This window comes from Neolamprologus brichardi, chromosome 13 (genome assembly GCF_056152115.1).
Source record: "Neolamprologus brichardi isolate AB-2024 chromosome 13, ASM5615211v1, whole genome shotgun sequence".
Taxonomy (NCBI): domain Eukaryota; kingdom Metazoa; phylum Chordata; class Actinopteri; order Cichliformes; family Cichlidae; genus Neolamprologus; species Neolamprologus brichardi.
Genome location: NC_142116.1, coordinates 19,956,598 through 19,983,416, shown reverse-complemented (window position 1 = coordinate 19,983,416; position 26,819 = coordinate 19,956,598). Strand labels below are relative to the sequence as shown.

Sequence of the window (26,819 nt, the reverse complement as noted above, 5' to 3'; positions counted from 1 at the left end):
TGTACAATTGTTAGATGCTAGTAGGCGGATTTTGTTAGCTTTAGTGAGAGCCAGGTTCCCGTATAGTTACAGAAGAACTCTCACATTCTTCATTGTTTTCTGTTGTTGTTGGTGCAGTGGCGGATGCACAAATTTAAAAATGGGCAAAGATTTAGATGAGGTCATCATGTGTATAAGTAAGAGTGAATGTGAATACACTGTGGGTTGTTGGAGGTAAGTGGGCTTAAAGGTAAATGGCTTAAATGGCTTCAGACGGAGGATGAACTCTAAAATAATGAGGATTATTTGAGCTATGAATCATACCACACTACTTATGTAAAGTTCAAGAATAAAATTACAGCATTAGAGTGACCATAATGAGGCCCCTTTAATATAGTGCCTTAAATGTAAGGGAATAACTCATTAATTGTTGCTTATAGTCTGATTAAAGATGCAAGTTTTGGCTCTTTGTAACAGATCCAGGTGTTTAAGGTAAAGACATTAGAAGCACTCATTGACGTTTTTTATTTTGGTTTTTATTATGTGCATGCACTTTTTTTTCATTTTCAGTACAGTTTAGCACATCGTCTTTGGTTCCTGTTTTATTTTTAACGGCTCCACAGTTCAAACGTAACGGTGACAGTGGGTGCATTTCACACCTGATCTTTTTCTGTTGTTACTGCTTAGTGTGGAAGTCTTAGAGCTGGTTGGAGCTGCCAACATGTAACGCGTCCGCATCTGTGGGTAAAAAACGCGTAGTTAATATTTGTTGTGGGCAAAGTCGGTGCACTCTCAGTGTTTTTGCACAATTTTATCTCCACCTAATCGTTCCTTAGTGCTGGGAGGCACAAAATATCAGAGTGCGCATTTTGAAGGTGAAAGTATTTTAGTCATTGCAGTCTACTGTGACTCTTTCATACACTTGCCCACACACACACTTCTGCTGCTATTTTCTGTTTTCCAAAAACGTCCTCACTCTCCTGTTTAGTAACTCACAAAGCTAAGATATGTACTTGTGTGTATACAGTGTAGTGTATACAGTAATGTGGAGAGAAGATACGTGTTCTCAGCACTCCTCCTGCAGTTTTGTGGTAACCTTTTGCCTCAATAAGTTGGAAGTAATTGTTTTCTATATGTGTTTATCAGTCAATTCAATTCAATTCAATTCAATTTTATTTATATAGCGCCAAATCACAACAAAAGTCGCCTCAAGGCGCTTCATAGATACAGAGAAAAACCCAACAATCATATGACCCCCTATGAGCAAGCACTTTGGCGACAGTGGGAAGGAAAAACTCCCTTTTAACAGGAAGAAACCTCCGGCAGAACCAGGCTCAGGGAGGGGCGGCCATCTGCTGCGACCGGTTGGGGTGAGAGAAGGAAGACAGGATAAAAGACATGCTGTGGAAGAGAGACAGAGGTTAATAACAGATATGATTCAATGCAGAGAGGTCTGTTAATACATAGTGAGCGAGAAAGGTGACTGGAAAGGAAAAACTCAATGCATCATGGGAATCCCCCGGCAGCCTACATCTATTGCAGCATAACTAAGGGAGGATTCAGGGTCACCTGGTCCAGCCCTAACTATATGCTTTAGCAAAAAGGAAAGTTTTAAGCCTAATCTTAAAAGTAGAGATAGTGTCTGTCTCCCGAATCCAAACTGGAAGCTGGTTCCACAGAAGAGGGGCCTGAAAACTGAAGGCTCTCCCTCCCATTCTACTTTTAAATACTCTAGGAACAACAAGTAGGCCTGCAGAGCGGGAGCGAAGTGCTCTAATAGGGTGATATGGTACTACAAGGTCATTAAGATAAGATGGGGCCTGATTATTTAAGACCTTGTATGTGAGGAGCAGGATTTTGAATTCAATTCTGGATTTAACAGGAAGCCAATGAAGGGAAGCCAAAACAGGAGAAATATGCTCTCTCTTTCTAGTCCCTGTCAGTACTCTTGCTGCAGCATTTTGGATTAGCTGAAGGCTTTTCAGTGAGTTTTTTGGACATCCTGATAATAATGAATTGCAGTAGTCCAGCCTGGAAGTAATAAATGCATAAACTAGTTTTTCAGCGTCACTCTGAGACAGGATATTTCTAATTTTAGAGATGTTGTGCAAATGGAAGAATGCAGTCTTACATATTTGTTTAATATGTGCGTTGAAGGACATATCCTGGTCAAAAATGACTCCAAGGTTCCTCACAGTGTTACTGGAGGCCAAGGTAATGCCATCCAGAGTAAGAATCTGGTTAGATACCATATTTCTAAGCTTTTCAGCGCTGAGTACAATGACCTCAGTTTTATCTGAATTAAGAAGCAGAAAGTTAGTGGCCATCCAAGTCTTTATGTCTTTAAGACATTCCTGCAGTTTAACTAATTGGTGTGTGTTATCTGGCTTCATGGACAGATAGAGCTGGGTGTCATCTGCATAGCAGTGAAAATGTATGCTATGTCTTCTAATGATGCTGCCTAGGGGAAGCATGTATAATGTAAACAGAATTGGTCCTAGCACTGAACCCTGTGGAACTCCGTAATTAACCTCAGTGTGTGAAGAGGACTCTCCATTTACATGCACAAATTGGAGTCTATTAGATAGATATGATACAAACCACTGCAGTGCAATACCTGTAATACCTACAGCATGTTCTAATCGCTCTAATAGGATATTATGGTCAACAGTATCGAATGCTGCACTAAGGTCAAGAAGGACAAGCACAGAGATGAGTCCACTGTCAGAGGCCATAAGAAGATCATTTGTAACCTTCACTAAAGCTGTTTCTGTGCTGTGATAAGCTCTGAAACCTGACTGAAACTCTTCAAATAAACCATTCCTCTGCAGATGATCTGTTAGCTGTTTGACAACTACTCTTTCAAGGATTTTTGATATGAAAGGAAGGTTGGAGATTGGCCTATAATTAGCTAAGACTGCTGGGTCTAGAGATGGCTTTTTGAGTAAAGGTTTAACTGCAGCCACCTTGAAGGCCTGTGGTACATAGCCGATTATTAGAGATAGGTTGATCATATTTAAGATCAAAGAATTAATTAATGGCAGGACTTCTTTGAGCAGTTTTGTAGGAATGGGGTCTAAAAGACACGTTGATGGTTTGGAGGAAGTAATTATTGAAGTTAACTCAGAAAGATCAATTGGAGAAAAAGAGTCTAACTTAACATCAATGGTACTAAGAGTAGCTGTAGATAATATTACATCTGTGGGATGATTATTGGTAATTTTTTCTCTAATGATAAAAATTTTATTTGTGAAGAAGTTCATGAAGTCATTACTAGTTAACGTTAAAGGGATGGTTGGCTCAAAAGAGCTCTGACTTTTTGTCAGCCTGGCTACAGTGCTGAAGAGAAACCTGGGGTTGTTCTTATTTTCTTCAATCAGTGACGAATAGTAAAATGTTCTGGCTTTGCGGAGGGCTTTCTTATAAAGCAACAAACTATTTCTCCAGGCTAAATGATGATCCTCTAAATCGTTGTTGTGGCCCATTCTTCTCTACAGCGTTGCTTCAGTTCATTGAGCTCTCTTGAAGTCCCAACACAGCATTTCAACCAGTTTCAGCTGCCCATTGTAACACCTTTCTCCTTTCTCTTTCGGTCATTCTGTTTTTGATCTGCTGGGGATCATTGTCCTTATTTCAAACATACTTTAGCTGTCAGACAGATGGCCTCAATTTTCACTAATATAGGGGAGTATTGAGCTGTTGAGCAGTCCTGTCACTGCAAAACAAGCCCAAATCTTCACGCGTCCACCACACTTAGTATGTGTGAGGCTTTTGTGTTGAAATGCTGTTTCGTTTTCACTCATCGTGGTGCTGTGTGTTGTGTCCAAACATCTCTTCTTTTGCCTCGTCTGTCTGAAGGACATCGTTCCAGACGTTTTGTGGTTTGTTCAGATGTAACTTTGCAAAAATAAGCTGTGCCGCCATGTTCATTTTAGAGGAAAGTGGCGTTCTTTTGGCAACGTGTTCTCTGTTTTTTCTAATTGTACTGTCATGAGCTTTAAGATTTAACATGCTAACTGAGGCCAGTAGACTCTGACATGTAGCTCTTAGGTTTATTTATTTTTTTTTTTTACAATTTCTAAAGCATTACATGGTCTGACCTTGGGGTAAATTTGCTGGGATGTCTTCCTTTGGGAAGATTCTGGCATCGTGTAACACACACTTGAATGCTACAGACTAGCAAACTGCTAAAATGTCTCATGTTCTCACTTGCTAATGATGAGTTACCCCTGCAAAGCCTGAAACATAAAATAACTGCCAGAAAATTCAAATGACTTCATTTGTATAGTTTTTGCTACAGCCAGCATTTTTCCAAATACGGTACACTTGGGGTTACAGGTTTAATCAGTTGCATTTGATTATTAGCACCTGGGTGCTACTTACCCTCTTAATTAGAGAAGCAGTAAGATTGTGCTTCTTTTTTGACTTGCCTGTGTTTACCAATATGTGCGTTGAAAACCTGCCTTTTCCCTCCCAACCATCGCACAGAGATCACATTCCCAAATATCAAATCTAGCGTATTTTTCACTTTTCCTCAAATATAATTATAATAGTCAACTTGTGTACAACCTAAGCAGTAGAAAACTAACTCGCTGCTAATGCTGGTTTAGATTTGGTAAGCTCGTTTACCTCTAGGTGTCAGCTACAGCAGAGACTTTCTCACACACATGCAGTCTATATGCATACAGTAAGTGCAACACAAAGTTTCACATCATATTTCTTGCACACGTAACCGCCTCATTTCACCGTGTGTTTGAATGTTTGCCACAAAGAGGAAATATCCTCCTCCACATTTGAACAAGCAGAAAATAAAACCACTTTCATACCTGCTCCTTCAAAACCTCATTGTAGCTCACAGTAATGCACTACTGATCACGACGGTGGATGTTTTTGTGGGGGGTTGCATTTTGATCATCCCCGCTCTGATGATGATGTCTCCTATTTTGACATTTGTGTCTGTTTGTGGCTTTTCTTCAGCAGGACGTACTGTCTGCTCCTTTCCCCCATCAGACTGTCAGGAGAGCACATGGCCTACGGTCAGCAACCCACTCCACACTCTTCACCCAGCCTACCAATGCCCTGTCTCCACAGGTTAGTGTGTCCGCGTGCATGTGCATCTGTATTATAAAGGAAATGAAAACAATAGATTGTCTCATTGATTTCTGGGCCACTTGGCCTCAAGAAGAAATCCATAGTTAGTTGTGTCTGGCTCACTGATGTGGGCAGCCTTTGACAGCAGCTGGGTTTAGCGTTGTCAGCACTTCCTGACACCTTCATCACCTATTGCACTTGTCATTTGTAAAGGTCGGTCAGGGAATGGTTGTATCATTATGCAACTGAGACCTCAGATTGTTGTAAGTATTGAATCGATATTGGCTGGCTGAATATTGCCAGTCATTGTAACTTGCGTCACCCAACCTTGAGAAACTACTAGCTCTCCTTTAGTAAAACTTTAATATCAGCTCTTAGTTTAGTTTAGTTTCTAGTGATCATGTAAATGCTGATAGAATAAAATCTTGTGCTAAACACCTCATTTAGCACAGCGTCCTTTTTTTTTTTTAGTCTAGATCGACATGCATGATAATTACTGTTCCCATCAAGTCTCAGTCGTTCACTGCTCGTCACTCTCTGGATTAGGAGTTATCAGTTCTTTCATTTTACCTGCGTCTCCTTGATGTCAAGACTAAACAACCCTCTTCATCTTTCAAAGGCTTCTCCATTAAAAAGCTCTTATTTTGGGAGAAGCCTTTGAAGGCTCATTAGATCATTGGACATCAGGTTTTCTAAAAGCGGTCACCAAAAAAAAAAATATTCAAATGGTTTCACCAGTGGAAGCCCACCATTCAAAACAACCTCCCCACAGTGGTTTTTACCCTCTGATTCAGTGTTGTTGACAGCAGCAGCGTGAGCTGCCGCACCAAGCCGGTTTTCCTATCAAACCTTATTACGCCCTGCATATCATTATCCTGACAAGTATGCATTTAGATTATAAAGAGCACCGAGACTTTTCCAAATGGGGAGTGCCACATCAAAGAGGAGAACGGGCAAACAATGTCGGTGACATTTGACTTTGATGTGAAATCAAACTTTTCACCAGTTTCGTGCTACAACTACGAAAACTTAATCTCGATGGTTATGTTTGTGTGCACGGTAATGCTGCAAACAGTGGTTAGAGCTTCACTGCAGATGAAGATTTTACTTGAAAACTTCAGTCACTACTACCCAACTTGCCCCGACCTGTCCTCTCATGTTTTCCTACCTGAAGGCTGCTCGGGTTGTTGTTGTGGCAGTCCTCTATGTGATTCAATCCCCTCTGTAGTGAATCTTTTGTTCTTCAGGCGCACTTCAACTCCATCATCTGGGACTGCAGCTGGTGACAGTTTTCCTTGTTCTGCTCTGCTGCCTCTGTGTTTCAGTGACCCTCCTGCTCAGAGCAGAGAACAGAACAAGGACTAAAGTTGCCAGCTGATGTCCAAGTTGGTGGACATGGAGTCCATCTATGGCATGAGGCTCAATGCAGACGAGGGATTGAGATGTCAAGCAAAAATACTATACAGTATTTACTGGGGGGAACTGTTCACATTTCCTTTGAAGATTGCTGTCTGCTTTCAAACATCATAGTTGTGCTCGGCTTGTGATATACTATCACGACCTGGAAGTTTGAGCGGTATCTTGTTTTTGCTTTCAGTCCATTGTCCGTTGTAGTTTTTGGCTTTGCCTGTTTTTCCTGTACAGTTCCTTTTAATTTCCCCATGTCACACACGTTCTACCAGAGTGTGGGTATCATGGTGTTAACTGCTGATAGGAAAACCTGTGTGGTCTTTACCAGCTAATCGGGAAATGAACACTCTGAATACTTTGTCTGTAAAATAGCATTCGTGCATAGCTCTTTAGTCATAATGAGGCTAAAGAGCCTCATTATGACTCTTGTCATTCAGAGTCTTTTTTAGAGAAAAATAACAGCACTGTCCAAATATCTCAACTTCACACAAAACAAATGCAGGATGTAGATATTTAATCAGCTGGGACTTTGGTCATTAAGTTAAAGTGACAGGATTTGTATCCAGGCAACCATATGCCATATGCCGTATGTGTTCAGTTAAGTCCGTTGGGAAAATTATGATTCACATCTCAGATTGTGATCCCACACAGATTTAAAGTTAAGTTCTCAATCTGTCTAATACTCCTGTGGAGGCCTTTTCTTTTCTTTTCTTTTCTTTTCTTTTCTTTTCTTTTCTTTTCTTTTCTTTTCTTCAGCACAGTTCAATAGTCCTAAACTTTACTTGCTTATGTTTGAATCAGCTAAGCTGTCTGGTATTTTGAGCGTTGCAAGATAACAAACTTAATCTGAAAGAAATTGAATGAGTCTGTTATAGTTTATGTCTGTTGCCGGGCTCAGTAGCGTGATATCAATACCAGATGAATTTCTTCCTCAGTTATAAATTTGATAGACTGTTTGTTATCCATTTATTGAACCATACTGCAGGGGGGAAAAAGACACAATGATACAAGTGAAACTTTTGTTGGATAGCTCGAACTCTGCGGCATTTAAAGTCAGAGGTTTTGGATGTAATCTGCAGCACTTCAGTGAGTTGTTGTCTGAAAAGTGCAAATGCTAAATCTAAAATCTGCCCAAGATAATTATTCATCAGTTCATGTTGTATTGATTTGGTGTATTCAATGTGGATATGTCCACATGCATCTCTCTCTGGGGGCTTCCCATGATGCACTGAGTGTTTCTTCTTCACTCACAGTGTTTATTCAGCTCTCTGCATTTAATCATTATTATTGTTATTAATCTCTGGCTCTCTTCCACAGTGTGTCTTTTGTCCCGTCTTCCTCCCCTCACTCCCATCTGGCCGTGGCAGATGGCTGCCTCTTCCTGACCCTGCTTCTGCTGCGAGTTTCTTCCTGTTAAAAGGGTGTTTTTCTTTCCCACTGTTGCCAAGTGCTTGCTCAATAGGCTGGAGGGGAGTGGGGGAGTGGGTCACCTGGTTGTTGAGGTTTTCCCTGTATTATTATAGGGTCTTTATCTTACAATATAAACCTCCTTGAGGTGACTGCTGTTGTGATTTGGAGCTATATAAATAAATTACAATTAAATTGAATTGAATTAAAATATAACAGTACTTAGATCTGACAGAGTGACCTTTCAACTTTGCTATTTTGTCCTTCGACTCATCTCCAACTCCTTGCACTTGGTCATCCCGTGACTAAGATCCAGCAAGAATCCAATAAAACAGATACATTATGTAAAAATGATCATTTCAAAGTTAAACGTCTTTTTTTTTTCACCAGGAAATACTCTTGACCCTGCGACGTTATCCTTGCATGGAATAAAACTTTTATGATGAGAACAGGATATTTATCCCTTGAGTGCTTGTAATCCTTGTGCAACAAATCGGAGCGCATTAGCTCGTCTCCCCCTCTTTTCTGCGTGTGTGTTTATGCTGTTACTTAGAGCAAATGTATGTTCAGTGTGCTTTGTTTGTGCTCTGTGCTTATGTGTCACTGGTCTTTATGAAGAGAAGAAGGGTGGGCATGGATTTGCACAAGGTGGGGGTGGCTGTACAATGAAAACCGAGCCGAGGCTTTCTCTTGGACTCCTGTTTACATTTTGCTGCAATGGGCCGCTTGAAAAGGCATCTGGTGGAGTGATGTTAAATGAGAGCAGTGCACAGTACACACAACTTGCCTTGCTTGAAAGTAACAGCTTTAGCAGCGGGCTGTATTAGCAAGTTCACTGTAGAATGACGCAACAGAGCTCACAGGGAGCTCGTCCCCGTTCCCAAGCGTCCCTTTCCCTGCCATGTACCCTCAAGAGAGACAGCTGTTTGTTCAGAGGGCAGGGGAGGCAGGAGACATGGATGGCCCAGCAGGGAGTGTTTGCCTTGCTACGGCCTGTTGTCTCTGCGAGGTAGAGCCGGGGATGATACTGCCTGAGCCGTAGTAAAACAAGGAAACCTCAGCAAAACAGAGATGCTGTAAAGAAGCACAAGAAATCAGGCTGCATAAACTTGTTAGCTTTGATAACACTGGCTCTAAAAGTGTCTGCTTGCACTGCCGTTTGTATATTGCACTGTTATCAGTCAACACCCCCCCCCCTTTCATCTCATTGACACCCTTCTCCCTCGCTCCTGCATTGCTGCAGTACAGGCACTTGTCTCCTCCTTGGCTAAGCCAGCCCTCTCTCTCTTTCCCTCCCCTTGTCTCCAACCTTTCCTCCCTCCCCTCCTCACTCTGCCGGTCTTTGGCATCCTTCCGTTTAGCTGCAGCTTCCCACAAGGCCCTGATGGGTCAAAGCTACACAGACGCGCACACACAAAGCAGTTTACAGCAGCGCCATTCACGCACGGACCTCTCGATCCATCTGTGACTCGGCTCCTGCGGAAGGCAGCCGTGATAGTTTTAACAAAGTTGTCAAATGTCAAGCAGACACGTGAAGAGAGAAATCTAAAAGGGCGGGTGTCGTGGAGGGGGGCATAACAAGTTGCTGTCTCCTCACTTGAGCCTTGCCAGTTCAGCTCACGAGTTCAAAACTGCAGGGCACGCGAGTGGATGGATAAAAGATGGAAGCAGAAAAGGTTCAGGGGGTGGGAGGAAGGCAGCAATCATCAGGATGGCAGCTGGTAAAGGTGTAGCATACGGCAAGGGCAGTGAAGGTGTCGCTGTGACTGCAGTCTGCAGAGCTCTTAAGCAAGTCACATTCATCATTCACTTTGAAACATGTCTATAGCAAAGCTGTGCAAAGCTATAGCAATAGATGTGTCCTTTTCATGTTTTGACCAGTTTTTGTAAAAAAACAACAAAAAAAACGTTTGTTCGGTTCAAGGATTTATTGCCTTTTCCAATCATTTTGTAAGAGGGTGTAATCAGTAATCTTCACCTTCCTCCACCTGACAGGTGGGTGTAGTTCAAGAGCCTTTTACAGAGAGAGCTCAATGTACAGGCTTGCATCAGAGAGATGAGGGGGTTGAGAAATTGCCACTGACTGAAAACTATGGCTGTCCTTTTTGGAGGGAGGCAGGTGTATTTTAAAGTGAGCCATAAAACCTGTTTGTTGCTGTATTTATATGAGGCACTGAACTTCCTCAGCAGATGTGGCAAACAGCCTTTATCCTTGAAGCATAATGTTTCATTCTGAAGCAGAGGCTCGAAACTCGCTCTGTCTCTATGTTTCCGTCACTTTCTCGCCTTGAACAGCGCTGATTTATGAGACTTAATAGACTTTATGGAATACCTGCGTTATGAGCCCGATAATTACACATCTGCCACTTTAAGCCAGAAATGAATTTTGTTTGAACGTCGTCACAGAGCATTAAAATGTTAAACCCGTTTCCCTCTTTTTTAGTCATTTTAAACCATGTCTTTTATAAAACTAAGCAATAAGTAGCCTTGAATTTAAATTATATGATTCACAAGATTGATGACAGTATGGAAATTTATCAGAAAACACAAAGCTCTCTATTTTAACCCTCTCATCACCAATAGTGTCCTGCAAAATAAAGATTAATGGCCTGTTTCAAAGGATATACACAGTTTACCTCAAATGCTCAAGGAGACAGCAATAATCAACGGTAATAAACTGCACTGAGTTTTTTTGTTTTCATTATCTTTTATTGTTTGAAAGCTTTAATTAAGTCAGCAGGTAATTAGGATGTCTGTATGCTTGTTTTCATATGACTGTTTTGAGCGAGGAGAGACACCGAACCAGCGTTTCGTCAAGCGTCATCTGTGCGTAGCTCTTTTTGTTGACTTCTAGTCAAATGGATTATTCCCGAATGACATGCAGATACTGATCGGCCTAGCGAGGCTTAAGCCTACTTTAAAATCACAGATGCCATCGCCGGGTCTAATTGCATTATTGATCAGTTTGTGTCTGTTGGAGCGTTTTGCACATGTAGCTGCAAAAATTAGATTATTTTTTACTGCTTACGTTTTCAGGCAGCGTGCATTTGAATGTTTATCAGGTAAGCAGAGCACTGAATTGAAGTGAGGATAAAAAGGATATTGTTGTGAAAAGGAGTGCGTCTGTTTGATGGGTCCCAAATGAAATGTCACCACCATCAAAGTTATGTTTCAGAGCGCCTGTAACTGTCGAGAAATAATTCTCTGCAGTTGCGTCTGATTATTTATTTTCCATTCTGGTTTTAAGCATTGGTGTAAAATAACTCTTGTGCCTGCGTGTTTATCCGAACCGAAGTCTTTGGGCGCACTCCTGTAACCGATAACAAACTCGGTATGAAGAATTTCAAAAAGGAAATCAATTTGCTTTCAGGATGGTAACTGACATTTTTCCGTCAGAGTATCAGTTATCCAGTTGAATAAACTTATTGATCTTCGCATCTGAAACTTCCATTGATTTGTAACCTGCCCGCCACTCAGCAAGTTGTCATTACAACATTAGAGAAACTGCTGCATGCTTGAATTTTATCACCAGTGTGATTCGTTTAGGATCTCCTCAAACTAATAGTAGTGACTTAAATGTTGCTCATCTGACTGGCCAGTCATGGCTGATGATTAATGCTGTTTGTAAATCGTCATCGTCATGATGTTGTCTAATAATAACGCGTTTAATTAATACAGCCGACACGTGGTTAAATCTCAGTCTACTCTATGTCGAGGCAACCTGATGATTAAGCAAAGAAAAAGTGTGCTTATAAACTATATGCTGATATTCGGAAATGCACAGCCTTGCAGATGTATTTTATAAAATCCTATTAAACACAACTTTATGAGCACCCATTAAAAGCATAAATCTCATAAATATCACTACTGTTGTACAAAACGTTGCTTGTCGTGCAAAATTTTTTGTATGATCATCAAAAACATAATTTAAAAAAAACTGTCAGGTTAATTTTGAATCGATAACTTTTTTTCTTTCCTCCTTCTTTTTATTTTATCATGTTCAATTCAAGAAATTAACCAGGTTGATGATTCATTCCATTTAATGGCTTTTGAAAGGTATTGAGACTCAATACTGTCTATTTGATATTTACTTATATTCTAATTGGGAAATGTAGTAGTTATTATCTTTAGTAGTTGTCTTCAAGGCATTTTGTTGTCTGTAATCTCTGTTTAAATATATTTTAATGAAATATAAACTCTCAACAAGCACTTTATTAGGTGCACCTTCTCAACTGCTTGTATTAGCCAGTATTAGCCAATCATGTGGCAGCAATTTGATGCACTTATGCATGCGAATGTGGTTGAGACTACCCACTGAAGCTCAAACTGAACATCAGGAAGTAGAAAAGATATGTTGATTTGTTGGAGTATTTTGGAAAATGCTGATCTGCTGGGATTTTTTCCCAGACAACCATCTCTGGGGTTTACAGAGAACCGATAGGAAAAGAGAAAATATCTGGTGAGCAGCAGTTTTCTGGGCAAATATGCCTCGTTGATGCTAAAGGTCAAACTGCTTCAACCTGATAAGAAGGCATCTGTAACTCGAATAACCAGCGCTAGATGGTAGAGTTAGAATTTGACTGAAACAATGTGAAGTCTTGATGCCCTATACAGTTTGGGCTTGTGGTGGTGGTGTAATGGTGTAATGGAGATATTTTTTTAGCATACTTTGGGCCCCTCAATATCAACTAAGCGTTGTTCAGACACCACAACCCAGCTGAAGATTGTTGCTGACCATGTCTGGTGACTATTTATGACCACAGCGTGCCCATCATCCAGTAGCATGCCATGTCTGTAGACTCAAATTCTTTCCACAGGCACCAGATCTTAATCCAATAGATCAGCGGTCCCCAACCTTTTTTGCGCCACGGACCGGTTTATGCCTGACAATATTTTCACGGACCGGCCTTTAAGGTGTCGCGGATAAATACAACAAAATAAAACTAGTACCGGTACCGAAAAAAAGAAAATTTATTCATAACACACGTGAAAAGACCAAGGAAAACCGAGTAAACTATAAAAATGATAACAAAATAACACTGAAAACCGATAAAAACCCTGAAAACTATACATTTTACACCTGAGCCTCAACTCTCGCGGCCCGGTACCAAACGACTCACGGACCGGTCTGAGGCCCGGGGGTTGGGGACCGCTGCAATAGAGCACATTTGGGATGTGGTAATATGGGTGATTCATCACGGATGTGCAATCGACAAATCTGCAGCAACTGTGCGATGCTGTCATGTCATCATGCACCAGAATCTCTGAGAAATGTTTCCAGCATCTTGTGGTTGTGCCATAAAGAATTAAGGCAGTGCCAAAGAAAAGGGGTCCAAGCCAGTACTATCAAGGCGTGCCTAATATAGTGGCATGTGAGTGTATTTATTAACCAGCTTCTGTGTAATCTAGTAGTCGTCTTTCTTACAAGCAGGTGTTCCTTATAATGTAAACACGATGTTGGCATCCATGTAACAGAAGTCTGAATAGGAATCATTTTTCTTGAGGATCTTTTGATGTTAGCTGAAATGTGCATAATCCCACAGCCAGAGCCTAAATAATGTGTTTATAGGAGCTCCACTTTGCTGTTTTTTTTTAACCTACATAATCGCATTAGGACTAGATTATTTCAGTGTATTAATTTCACTGCACTTCCTGTGATGGTATAGGGTGACTTGCAGCAACATTTTAATTATATGAAATATGAAATACAATTTAAAAAAAAACACAAAATAATTGGCCTAAGAAAAAAAAAGTCTAAAACCCTGTGAACTGTGTTAAAAGGTGGGTTGTGCTGTTATTGAAGGGCTGTCTTTGTTCCACTTAACACCAGTGATCAAACTGGGGTCATGCTATGTCGGTCAGCTTGCCAGAGGTTGAGTGAAGCTGAAGCTGTTAAACCTCTAATATGTAGTAATAACAGCTCTAGGTGATTAACTCCACATACGCATTATTAACACCCGTTACAAAAAAATAAAAGGAAGGTGTTTAACGTCGTGGTTCACTTGGATTATTTCAGAGCTGCAAAAATTAGTTGCCAGCGGGAGGCAACTTGCCCAAACACCTCCTCTAACATCTGATGATACAGAATTGAGAGAGGGAGAGTTGTAAACGGGTAGAAACAGTGCTGGGGGGTCGAACGGTGAAGTAGGCCCTTGAGGAGGGTCGAGAATCAAATCGCATTGAAACAGGATGGAGTAGAAGAGCAGAGGAGGCAGGATGAGCAGCATACTGATGATGAGGATTAAGATTGTGATAGGAGCGTGAGGGCAGAGAGGTATGGAGGCAGGTTTTTGTTTTTTCCTTCTTCCCGAGCATCAGTGATGTTGACTAGCTCACTTCGATTTTAGGTCACGATGTCATTTGGGAGGATAAAAGGGCAGAGATGAGAGGAGGAGCAGGAGGTGATATGAGGGGAAAAGAGACAAGCTTTAACTAAGGAGTCGCCGGCAATGCGGTCTGATCCGTCATTCATTTCAGCGTACTCTACTAGATGCTGCTTATTATCGTCAGCCTTGCTTGGTCGGTGAGTCAGCACGACGTGTGATTTCAATAGCTTGTAAAGCAGAGGCCATCACATCGCCCGCAGGCGTCATCGCATTGCTGCCCAGAAACCCTTTGAGATTTGAAAACTGGGCTGTCTGCTTATTTGACTGCTGTGACTTCGATTCCCCTACTCTGCAGGTGGGTGACATGACAGTAGCTTCACAGAAACCGGCCCAGTTTCTGCTGTCCAAAGTCTGTATGAGGGGAGGCTGCTTCTCCACATGGCCCCACGGCACAGAGCCTGTGAATATTTGATGCTAGTTGTGAAAGGCCTGGAGTGAAGCGTTTGTTGTTATTAAAAATCTGACAAATAGGACCCAAATGTAAAATCCTGGAAGCACCATGTCAGAAAACATTATTTTATCTGAAAATAAAAACCTACTGTAGACTGCCAATCACAAACAGTCAGCATTATTTATTCTAACACTTATTTTATTCAGTGTTAACAGACAAGGTACACCTACTGCGTCATTTCCTGACGTGCTCAGTACTAACAGTCTGCCTGAGTCACTCATTTTGTAATGCAGAGTGAGAATGTGCTTCTTATCTCATCACTGGTGAGTATTTAAAAACGAGGTCTTAACCCTTAATTTCCCACCGGAATGCTGGCAGGCCAGTTTTACACATGGTTTTTAAATGACCGTAATGCCATTAGATACAAACTTTAAATGGTTTTGGAAAGAGGAGCAGACAAGCTTGACAGGGGCATTCGGTGTGTCGCGCTAGCATGAAGCATTCACAAAGGTCACGATTGTGAATGCTTCATGCATTCAGGAGAAGTCTGAACACAGACAGAGAAATGAGCTCCGCCTAGTTTTTTCAGTGTCCACGTCATCGTAACTCCTCAGCCATTTTGAGTCCAGGTCCAGGTGATGGCCATGGGTCATGCTATGCTGTAAGTTCCAAAAGTATAGTTTTTAGCCCAGGGTATTGTCATTATGCTGTCAGGAAGGGGGGCAGCTCGGACGCCTAACTTCGTGAACACGATAACTAATCTACTAGTAGACGGAGGGTTCGCACTGGCAGCCGACATTATTTTACTGCTGTGTGACACAAATTTGTTAAAACTCACCTCTTGAAATGTACTTCAAAACGTACCTTTTCCAGAAGTGGAAGTGCTGCTTCACTTCTGTGTATTATACTCTCAGTGAGGGGAGTGTAATAACCATTATTCTTTTACCATTCATGCATGTAAAAAGATAAGCAGTACACAGGGATGTTCCTGGTTCAGGAGGGGGTGACTGCACATGTAAGGCTTATATGAAAAAAATCTGTGCATTTTTCTGATAACTCTTATTTATTTTTTTATTTATTTTTATGTTTGAGGTATTGAAACCTCATCAAAACCTCATCAGATTGTAATTCAAAGATTTCACTGCAGGTTTTCTTTCATTTTTAAGCCTTTTCTCAAACCTAGATATCTGTCACCTCAAGTCTTAGCAGTGATACCCCCCTCTGGGTCATTCAAACAGAGAGCATTAAACTCCTCGTTGTCTGATTTTAAGGAGAAGCTAAGGAAGGCACAGAAAGGCATATGGTGTTACACACCCTCTCTAGGCCTAGCAGAAGGCCGTGGTATAAGTGGAAACTGACACCAAACATGTTGGCCAGAGGGCCAGTTAGGCACACGGGCTGTAAAGATAACCCGCCTTGATTATGCTTACACTTGGAAAAACAGCATCGCAGTTAGAAAACACTGAGGCCAAAAAATGAAAGGACTTGTAACAGCAAATGCCCACATGAGGTGAGCTATGTGTTTCTGTGCCGCAGCTCCTGCAAGTGTCTGCTCCAATCTGTGTCTGATTGGCATTCGTGAGCTCAGTTCACTGGCTTATGTGCATGCAATATGTCCACGCGGACCACGGCTAAATAAAACCTCAGGCAGACTTGCTTTTCCAAGAAGCAAAAATATTTCTGTGAATTCTGTTGTCCAGACTTTTGTGGACTATTCCCCTGATAATGCAAGATGGTTAATAGTACTAGCTGAACAGTGAGATGACTAAGACCAAGCATTGATATTCTTGGCATTTTTAGAGAACCCTGTTTTTGCCGGGTGAACTTTAATCTTTTGGCGTCCGAGTCATATTCAAGGCATGGGCACAGTCACAGAGGGGAAAGCCTGTCAAAGTTCCTCAAAAGAAGCGCTCCCAGGCTCGGCTCCATAAATAACTGATGCTGCTTGAGGAGGAGTTCACATTGGTCTGTGACAGACCGGGCGTTGTCCTCAGTGTGAGCTTGCATGATCGCAGAGAGCAGAGTCACAGGACTCTCAGGTCAACTCTAAACTAGGGCTGCCACGATTAGTCGACTTGTCACGAAGATCGTCGACGACTGAGTTAATAGTCGACGCGTCGTTTGAAGCTTTGTAAGATCCCAAAAGACGCAGGAATAAGTAGTAGGATTTAAGAGTGTAATAACGGACTGAAACAGAAGATGGCAGCACTGCATGTACAAGGATGCCAGCTGCCGTTAAACCCCGAAGAAGAAGAAGCTGTGTCCCAGAATTCATAGCGCAGTCCAGCTCAGTTTCCAACAGCTACTTAGTTTTAATACTACTCCTATTATCTTTCTGGGTCACAAAATAAATGTTTAACATATTTTCAGGCGAGACTGTAGCTGTGTAAATCTCAAATATCTGCTCAGTTTATCAAGACACCACATATTTTCAAAAAGCGCTCCGACGTTTTCGGAGACGTCTGTTACCCACTAGCTCGATAGCTATCCAGCGTTCAAGGCTCACTAGAGCCGGTGAGAACACCAGACTCCTGGCAAATCGTTTTCAAACCCACCGCCTCAGGTTAAACATGATATATAAGTCACTTAGATAACTTAAAAATGTTATTGTTTGGCTTTTTTCAGTATTTTATTTGTTCCTGAGTAAATCGGTTAGGCTGAGATTAAAGTTATAGTTTTTACACAGCTGAATAAACGTCAAGCAGACAACTGATTATCAGAAGTGTGAGATGCTCGAGAATATACTCCGGTGTCCCGTTATATTTTAGATAGCAAGGAGCAGACGGCTGAGTTTATTAAACTTCACCGAAACAATCTGCAAATGTCATTAAAATTTAATAAACTATCATCTTGTCTTTATTTTTAGTTAGCACATACCTTAAACACTTAAAGCTGTAAGCTAATGATAGTTATATAAGAGCAGATGCATGCTGGTGCAATAAGCTGTATGTTGTACATCGAATGGATGCATGATCTGATTAGTCGACTAATCGCAAAAATAATCGGTGACTAGTCGACTATCAAAATAATCGTTTGTGGCAGCCCTACTCTAAGCCCAGGGAATATTGGTGAAACAGGCACAGCTCTAGTTGTTTCTTAACCATTTATGGTAATCGCACCTCTCTAATAATGTGTTGCAAATCCTTCAATGGGTCACCAAATGAAGAAAGAAACTGCATTGTTTATATAACGGGAGATAAATTATATAATTTGTTGTGCTGTAAATTCTATAATTACCCTCCTCTTTCATCTTTGGGCCCTGCATTCTGCCCAGGTGGATGGTTTCAGTGCGAGCAGGCTAGCTCACTGGTCTGCCCTATTAATCAAACAATGATGCAAATTTCTCTGAGAAGAAAGACCAGAAACTCCCAGTCAGGATTAATAGCCACCTGGCTGCCTTGGAAATTTAAATTTGACATTTTCATTGTTGAGCTTTACTTCATGTTTTGTCTCAGCTGACGTTTTTAATTAGTCCCTCAACTGAAAAGCCTGATGAAAGCGTTGCATTTCCTTTACCCTTTTAAATACTCACATCTTTGGAGTTGAGGATGGATGCTGCTAAAAAGCATTCATATAACAGGAGTATGGATCAGCTTAGATTTAGGGAGGAAGAACCGCGCCTACGTGTTTCACGGTTCAACATTTTCTGCTTTTGTGCCGAGCTGTGCTGCTCATTCACTTTGAATGTGTTGCTGTGATCTGCTGCTTACGTTTAAAGTCAAGGACTTTTCGAGCACCAGTCCTGACGAAACGAGACGGTTGCGTGTGCAGTCCAGCATGTTGTGAGACGTTACCCAGCTCTATATGAATAAAGCTGGGAAAAGAAAGCTAGCTCAGGTTAGCCTGGTTAGGTTCCCTTGTAAGTGAAAGGTTGTTGTTATGACAATCGCACCAGCAAAGATACCCATGCCCATCTCAGACATAAAACCTCATGCATCTTCAAGGCCACCTGTACATTTGAATCCTCCCCAAGGACAGTTACCAACAGTTATTTTCATTTCTGATAAATCTAATGATTAGTTAGGCACCTACTCGAGTGCACAGGACAGTTGGGAGAAAGAGACATAAGACAAAGATACAGATAGTGAATGTCATGGTCTGATATTTTACATGTATTAACAATAGAAAGCCTACAATAGTGGTGCTATGCGAATCAATGGTCAGCGACTAGTGCTGCAGCTGTCTATGTGTCACCTATGTCTTGGAGGATAATAAGATGTTGCCTTTATGCCTGTCAAAATTTCTTTTGCAGAAGTGTCATGTATTTTTAGATTCAGTTATAACTCCAAAGAAGTAACTATCAGGACTCCATTGTGAATAAATGTCCCTAAATACACTTTGATATCAAGGAAAGAAAATGCTGCTCTTAATTTTCTGCAGGATCAAAGTGATCCAAACTTCCTGTTTGAATAATACATCAATGGGTACAATGCAAACAGGACGTTTGACTAATGTAAATATAGGCCAAAAATGATCTCAAGCTGTAGGCCACGGTGTAGCTTACTACATTCACTTAACTGCTGGACAATCCCTTACAGCATTATTGTAACTCTTTCATTTAGTCTGAAAAACAGTACTGTTACTGTGTGTGTGCAAGATATTCAGAAAGGCTTAACAACCTGGAATATAAAGCTTTATGACCTTAATGTTCAACCAAGTAAACATGTTTACGGGTATTATGAGTCAAGGTAGAAAGTTTGTGTATTTCACCGTTAACGAAACAGAACTTGACGGTCAGATTTTGGAAGCCAGGCAAAAGATAAAACAGCAGAAGGGTAAAGTGGAGCATCTTGTGCCTCTAAGCATCAGTGATGAGAGATAAATTAGTGGTGACCTAGTACTAATGCGTGCTCTGAACATGATATATTATTCAGTGTGGGTTTTGATATATGTGACCATGAACTCTTAAACCTAGAGGGGAATGTTTTTGCCACAGAAAATTGTGTCTGTGCCTCCTTAGTGGACCATTTACAGTCACATAAAAGTGCATCCCATGGAAACTGCCTTTTGGCACATGTGGACATGCAAACACTTTAAAACATACTTTGAAAAGTGTTTTGCACTCGTCTCTTCGACGTTGCCCTACTGCAAATTTTAAACACTCTCTCATCTAGATTTCCTTCAGTTGTTTCAAGATGTTTTACAGTTTCTTTGCATGTACTGCTCATTTTAAACTCGCCAAATATGAGCCATAACATAAGCCTCCATTTCATCCTTCATTAGCTATAGTGTGGTCATTTGATCAGATCATTGTCCTTTTAAAACATCCGCCTTACGCTCAACTTCAAGGCTGAAGTCAGTTACTGCAAGCTGCTCAGTCACTGAGACAGGGACATGGAAGCAGCTCCAAAATAAAAACACTCGACTTCACTGCACCACACATTTCTGCTGTTACATCTCTGTCTTTGATTTGGCTGTACAGTGATGAATAAAGGCTTTGCTTGTTCCTGCCTGCTCATTGGCAAAAGGCACTTTTACTCTGTTTGTTTGGAGATCAAATTGCACAATCCCTTTCTGATCACTGATCCACAAATCCACGAGTTACCTGCAGATCCTGTGATGACATGTTGGGATTTTTGGCTTTTTTTTTTTGGTATCAGCTTTACTAAGTTCCCTAATACTTTAAGTGATGCTGGAGTCTTTACATCATCAGACCTTTGTCTTTTCCACCTTGGAAGTAGGTGCCAGAAAAATTTGTTGCCATCTTTTTTTTTGTTTGGTGTCAGACAGCGCTGCTGTAGGGTTAAATTGTCTGTGGCAAATTGGTAGTTAATTGAAAACAAGGGCAATTTTAGGTGATTGTAAATGTATTTAAATGTGCTTTTATTATATGGAAAAATCTTTTCGCACCCCCGCTTGTGTCAGCTTTGTTATTTGAACACTTTGGAAACTAATGAATGCTTAGATATGATACAATACAAAAAAATATGATAAAAGTTCCACATATTCCATAAAGTCGTCCTGTATGACAGACTATTTAGTAGATAGACTTTGGCACAAACTTGGGGACGATGTCGCAGTTTCTTCTGTGCCCAAAGCTGCAGCCGTAGGAACAATTAGTGTAGTAGCCACAGAGGAGCATTGTGCAGTCTTGGAGAGAACAAATGAGAGCTACTTTATTTCTCAATTCAAAACAACTGTTTTACCCATCTATAATTAATGCGCCTAGAAACTGGGTAATGCCAGTGCAAAGTGTAGCTCTGCTCGCAGAGGGGTCCTATAACGGTGGAAAGTGTGTACAGATAAGAAAAATACTCCCAACGCCGCTGGTGATGGGAGGAGGAAATTTGGGAAGATAATAAGAACTGAGCATTGCTTACTCAGCGGCATCGATCGGAGCGTGTGGTACGTGTAACGTGAAGGAGCTACAGACCTCCACCTTTCCACACTCTTGAGGTTTAATCGATGCTGTTAAGGTCACCGGTGAGATCAGGGCCAGTGTGTAAACTGTGTGTAGGCAAAACTGGATTTGCATACTCTCAATTATTTCTAAGAGAAGAAAAATAAAGCTAGAGGGGGCGAGATAAAAAAGATAAAAACAACAAAGAAAAAAGTTCCACCTACTAGTCTGAAACAGCGTATTGAGAGGAAAAGTATTGCGTGACTAAAATTAACACTGACACAAGCAGCTAGTGCCATCTGGTGCATGAACCATCAAAGAGGGTCTCGGTGTGCCGTCGCACTGACCACACGCACACGGACGTGTGTGCAAGCACTAATTTCTGCATACTCTCAAATGTGAGTCCAAGAACAGTGCCGGTCCTTCTCGTCGGGATCGAATCCTTTGAGGAGCAGCGCTGTGGAGCACAATAGCCGAAAGTTGTTGTCTTCCAAGTAGAGGCGTGAAAGCCTGCACTGCTGTTTAATAATGCATCAGGTTCTAGTGTTGTTGGTCTCAGGGAGGGGAGGATGGGTGGGGGGTGATAGGGATATGACGGTCAAACTGGGCCCGCACATCAACAATCTGATTCATTCACTTCTGAGATGTTATCTCATGGATTAAGCGGGCCATGAGCTGGAATTAATTATCCAAAGCATGTTCAAGTCCTTTAAGGCAGTTTATTGAAATGGAATGAGCAATTAAGCCGGAATTATTTATGTCTTGCTGTAACTATCTTGGAGGGGTTTGATGTTTGGATATCCTAATCAGGGGAGGGTTGCTTTCACTATCAACCCTGCATTGCAGTGCAGGGATCTGATCGGCACGGGCTTTTGTGGGGCACACTCTGCTCTGACACGGTTTCCCTGTCGGCGTGCGAGTCGCGATTACTTAATACCGAGGCGTTCAAGAATGCGACTGCCGATTTCATATCTGTTAATGGCTTTCACTGGGCGAGGAACACTGCCGAGAGAAAAGGCAGCGTTTTCCTTTGTTACATAAGCTCGTCTGTGCTGAGGCTGGAAAAAATGCCGGTGATTGCTGTCACACTGTTCTCAAATCCGCTTCCTTCTGTAGCAATTGCTGAGTGGCCACCTTATCGAGGTGTATGTGTTCTTTCGTATTTCTGAGGGGTGGGACGGTTCGCTTGTGTGCCTACAGTGATTTGCGAGAGCCTTGGAAGGGGAACAGCTGTGCTTTTCAACTTGTTAGGCTCAAAGTGGAGAAATCTGGGCTTCAAGGGGCCGAGCGGACGAGATCTTGTCCTTAGGGCAGAACATAGAAAGTAGACGTAGCATGAGATGGCTTTTTTTTTTCCTGTTCTGTTTATTGTTGTTCACTTCAAGAATAAATCAATAATTTGATAATAAACTGATGAGGATTTTTCTGGATTTGCTACGTTAGCGATGCCTCAGGGCTCTGCAAAAGACATTCTCATTAGTAGACACTCCGTAATTAATGAGTTGATAAATTAAAGACCCATTCATGTCAGTTCACCTTAAGTTTAACTTTATGGCTCATTGTGTGGAAAAATGCTTTATTTTATCACTTTAAATGGCTTCATTTTGTTCGTTTTGACTAAAAATGCTTTCATCTAAACAGTGAATATAGAAATTCATAGAAAAATTGTCCTTTTACATAATTGAGTCGATATTTAATTACTTGTTTGAGAATATAAGGCATTCTTCACATTCCTGGGATTGAGCGGAAGAAAGGGGTTTCAGCTGTTCCAGTCAGCAGTCTCTTAATATGCTATAAAAGAGTAATAAAACCAGAAACACGAGGTTCGGGAAAGACTCGGAAATCTTAACGGCGATCGTTGTGCGCAGACATTCCTTCTAGCAGGTGATAGATAGGTGGTAGATGTGGTGGATTTTCAATTTAATACCTCGTAAACCTCATTTGCCTTCACTGAGATTCCACCTGGGAGCGGCCCTGTAAGGCTGAATCAGCATGGGTGACGCTGCTTTTTGTTTGTGATATATTGCAAACTGGTGGCACATTCCTCCCTGTTTTAAGTGTTGAACATTTCGGGTGCACCTCTTAGACACGATGCGTTCACTGCCAACCCCCTGCATGCCCTGACCTGTCTCTTCAATGTGCAATGTGCACATTCTCATTTAGCAAACAGTAGTGCAAAAGTCTTGAGCCACCCTTCATTTCTTGATATTTTACTTCCAAGGAGCCAGACGTTCCTGTCAGTGTTCTTGAACAATAGTTCTGAAGGTATTCAAACTTTTTCTTTGGACAACATGTTTTGTTTTTTGTTTTTGCACTCTTTTTTAATTCAGTTCTTGTACCTGACCATCTTTATTTTTCCTTTCTAACTTTTTTCAATTTCTTTAGCAAATCTACAAAAAATGCCAAAAAAAATGGCATAGTTTTACAGGAATTAAATAATATTTTTGCACCAGAAAATGATTTCTAAAGAACTATTAGCTGAAAACTTGGCATATCTAAGGATGTTAAACATTTTGAGAAAACTGGACAAGTGGAGGACAAATGAAGTGACAGGCTTAGAAACTGTCTACAGCACATGAACCCAAAGTCCTGTATTTAAGAAATAGAATAAAAATCCAGCAAAGACCTGACACAGGGCCTGAGAGATGCATCTGGCCCTTCAATTGATCCATTTACTGCTCACCAAAGCCTCATCAGAAATGGTCACTGATCACTGTTTGGAAGAGCGGTTTTTAAGAAGCCATTCTTAAGGGAAATTGTGAGGAACGATATACCGAACACACTGCCAAGAAAAACACAATCAGTGGAAGACAGTCGGTCCTGGATTGGCCTGTCCAGATCCTAGACCTCAACATTTTTTAAGCAGTGTTAGATCATCATCACCAAGGAATAAAACAAAAGGATTCTGTTCTGATTCTGTGCTGGTAAAAATGGACATAAATAAGGATTTTAAACATGTCTGATATGCAGGCATATAATTAAAAAAAACAAAAACAAAAGGTCATTTCAGTGTGTATGCTCAATGAAGCCCAGGATGAATCTATTCTTTATACTGTATCGACATGGGTGCTACGAATGTGCCCACGTTATCTGCTCTGTAGCCACAACCCAGGACAGCACATTACCACATAGATGGATGCAGTCATTGTGCAGATAAATGGCAGAGGTTTCCACTCCTCCAGAAGGGCACCGTGAAATGGGAATTATGTCACCAACATTATTCCTCAGCGCCGGTGTCTGTAACACATTTGCACGCAGGCTCACACAGGCACACTTTGCAGCCGTGCTCGGGAGCCAGTGATTTCCCCGCGGTGTGTCTGGAGTTAAAATGATGTGTTTGCAAGGATGAAGAGGTTTTTAAAATGCAGTGTCATCTTGGGTTTAGATTCGGTTGCAATAGCAATGCTTAAACAAAAGAAGTGCTGCCCACACATCTAAGCTACTGCTGTGGTTTTCCAACCGGGGTTGAAGTAGCTGAGTTCATCTGGTGGGGCTGTGGGTAAAAATGTCGAGTACTGCCACAGAAGTAGCACGCTGTGTACACAGTAGTCGGTTACCAAATGTAGCATAACCAGATTTCTTTATATCAAACTAAAAATAGCCCTGTTTCTTTTTTTTTTTTTCCCCTGGCATGAACAAAACCATCAGTGAGTAGTGTGAACCCACCCTGAGAGCAGCTCTGCTAGCAGCTTATAAATTTGTATAGCTGCGCCGGAGGAGGAGGAGGAAGCTAATAAATCTTGCAAATTTCTCCAAATGCATCACCTGACCTGAACTAAAAACAAGAACATCATTATGCTGCTGGAATCAAACACAACTAACATAGCGGAGGGATGATATCGATGTAGCAGCGATGCATGTAGTAACCCGTGCACCCGCCCTCCTCCATCCTGAAGCCTGGCGCTTGTATGTGAGGTTGTTCTCTGTGAGGATGATTTATCTTCGCTGCAGATTGGTTTCATGCCTCTTTACTGTTGCTGTGTAATATGAGAGCTGGGAAAGACACAGCTGTTTCCTGTTATCAACATTTTTTTTAATCTTCTACAGGAATTTATTATGTAATCTTCTGGGTCTCTGTTTGCTTGCTGTGAATTTAGTGCGCTCAAAATGTACACGTGCACATATGGACTGTGGTAAAAAGCAGCAGTGGTTATAGAGCACGGTGCTGATGAGAGTTGAAGGAGATCAGAACCTGCACATCACGATTCTGTGTGAGTCGGACAGAGATGGAAGCGGTTAGGGAGGGAGGGTGAATTCGAGGGGCAACCCCCCTTTCTAGACGAGGGATTCCTTTACTGCAGTGATCAGCAGTACTCCCCCCATCCCTCCCCTCTCGTGCTCCTCTCACTCATAGCTTTTCTCTTTCCGTCTCCCTCCCTCCCTCGTCTTCCTTCTCTTTCTTACCGCCATCCCTGCCAAACATACACACTCCACGGTCACGTTTCGGGTGGGGAGGGACTGTCTGCTGCAGGGTACAGTATATGCAGCACATGGTCAGAAACGCAAGCGCGCTTGTGACTCACACGTTTTTACTCCAGCCTCCATTTATCTCCATCGCTCCCCCGCCACCCCTCCATTTATCCTCACGTTCATTCTCACCGTCTCTCCACACCTCTTTCCCCCTCTCTCGCGGCCCGTCTGCCCATCTCCTCAGCCCGTTTTTCTTTGTCTCTCCCCCTCTCCCTTCGCCGCGTGTGACATTGATTCCAAGGTTGCTGTGCTGTTGACTGCTGCTACGCTGTTAAATATTGCAGGCAGCGTTTCAGTGGCTGCGTGCCGAGGGGAGTGGAGGCGCGGGAGCTTTGCTCAGTCGCTGCAACTGCAACTACCGCTGACAAACAGGCTGGTGAACAGACAGGTGGACACACACACACACACACGGCCACCTGCAAGCACACAGAGGTATATCCACGCATACATGTCACTCCACAGATCGACGTGCACGTGTGCCAGTGCCGTATTTGCATATGTTTGTGATGGCGCTTTGTGCCAGCGGGTGCGTGGGCTGGTGATGACGCTGTTGTGGGTATCTCCGTGAAATCTTCCTGGCTTTCGAATAGCTGAAGTTAATGAATGAGCAAAGCAGTGCTGGAGTGCTCTCTGCAGACTGTGCAGTTATTCCAGATGAGCCAAAAGTCCTTTCTCAGCATGTCATCTGATCAGAAACCTAATCACTGTTTGGGCTCTACTTGGTGCTTGGCAATTGGTATTCTCATTTAGGACACACACACACACACACACACACACACACACACACACACACACACACACACACACACACACACACACACACACACACACACACACACACACACACACACAGAGGAGGTTCTGCAGTGCTGCAGTGCTGGCATTTACTCTCACACCTTCTCCATACTTTATCCAGATCAACATCATTCTGTGCATTTGATTGATTGGCAGTCGCAGTCACTGATTGACAGCAAGCCTGGGTTTGAGTTTCTGTGTCTCAGTTTGGTGGTCGGATTACAGTCAGCTTCCTTTGAAGAGGCCCAACTGCTCACAGAATTATTTTTATTTATTTTCTGTCAGTCACGGGAAACCTTTTGACACAGGCCGTCTGTGTCGAACATGAACAACAATGTAAAGCTTTGTAAATACTTAAAGAATCTGTGGGAAAGCCTTATTGCAGACAGACCTGGGATAATTGTGTTGCTGACTAATAATAAAATCAGGCTTTATTATCCGGACCGCTGACTTCTTTTTGCTGCCGTCCATTATTAAAAATGATGTTGGTAAATGGAGCATGTTTATCTCGGCTGTACAGAATTAGAAAGGATCTGTTTGCAGTGAAAGT

General features: G+C 41.9%; 1 protein-coding gene across 2 annotated transcripts in view; it reads left to right on the top strand.

Annotated features, from left to right (window-relative positions):
• Positions 1-26,819, top strand: part of mcu (mitochondrial calcium uniporter) — a 60,805-nt gene that overhangs the window by 24,111 nt on the left and 9,875 nt on the right. The window contains exon 2 of one of the 2 annotated variants that reach the window (XM_006800832.3): positions 4,960-5,070. In XM_006800832.3, coding sequence (XP_006800895.1) covers positions 4,960-5,070 — 111 coding nt within the window. Of the gene's footprint in view, positions 1-4,956; positions 5,071-26,819 lie in introns of both variants that reach the window. The other variant, XM_006800831.3, reaches the window with a different exon arrangement.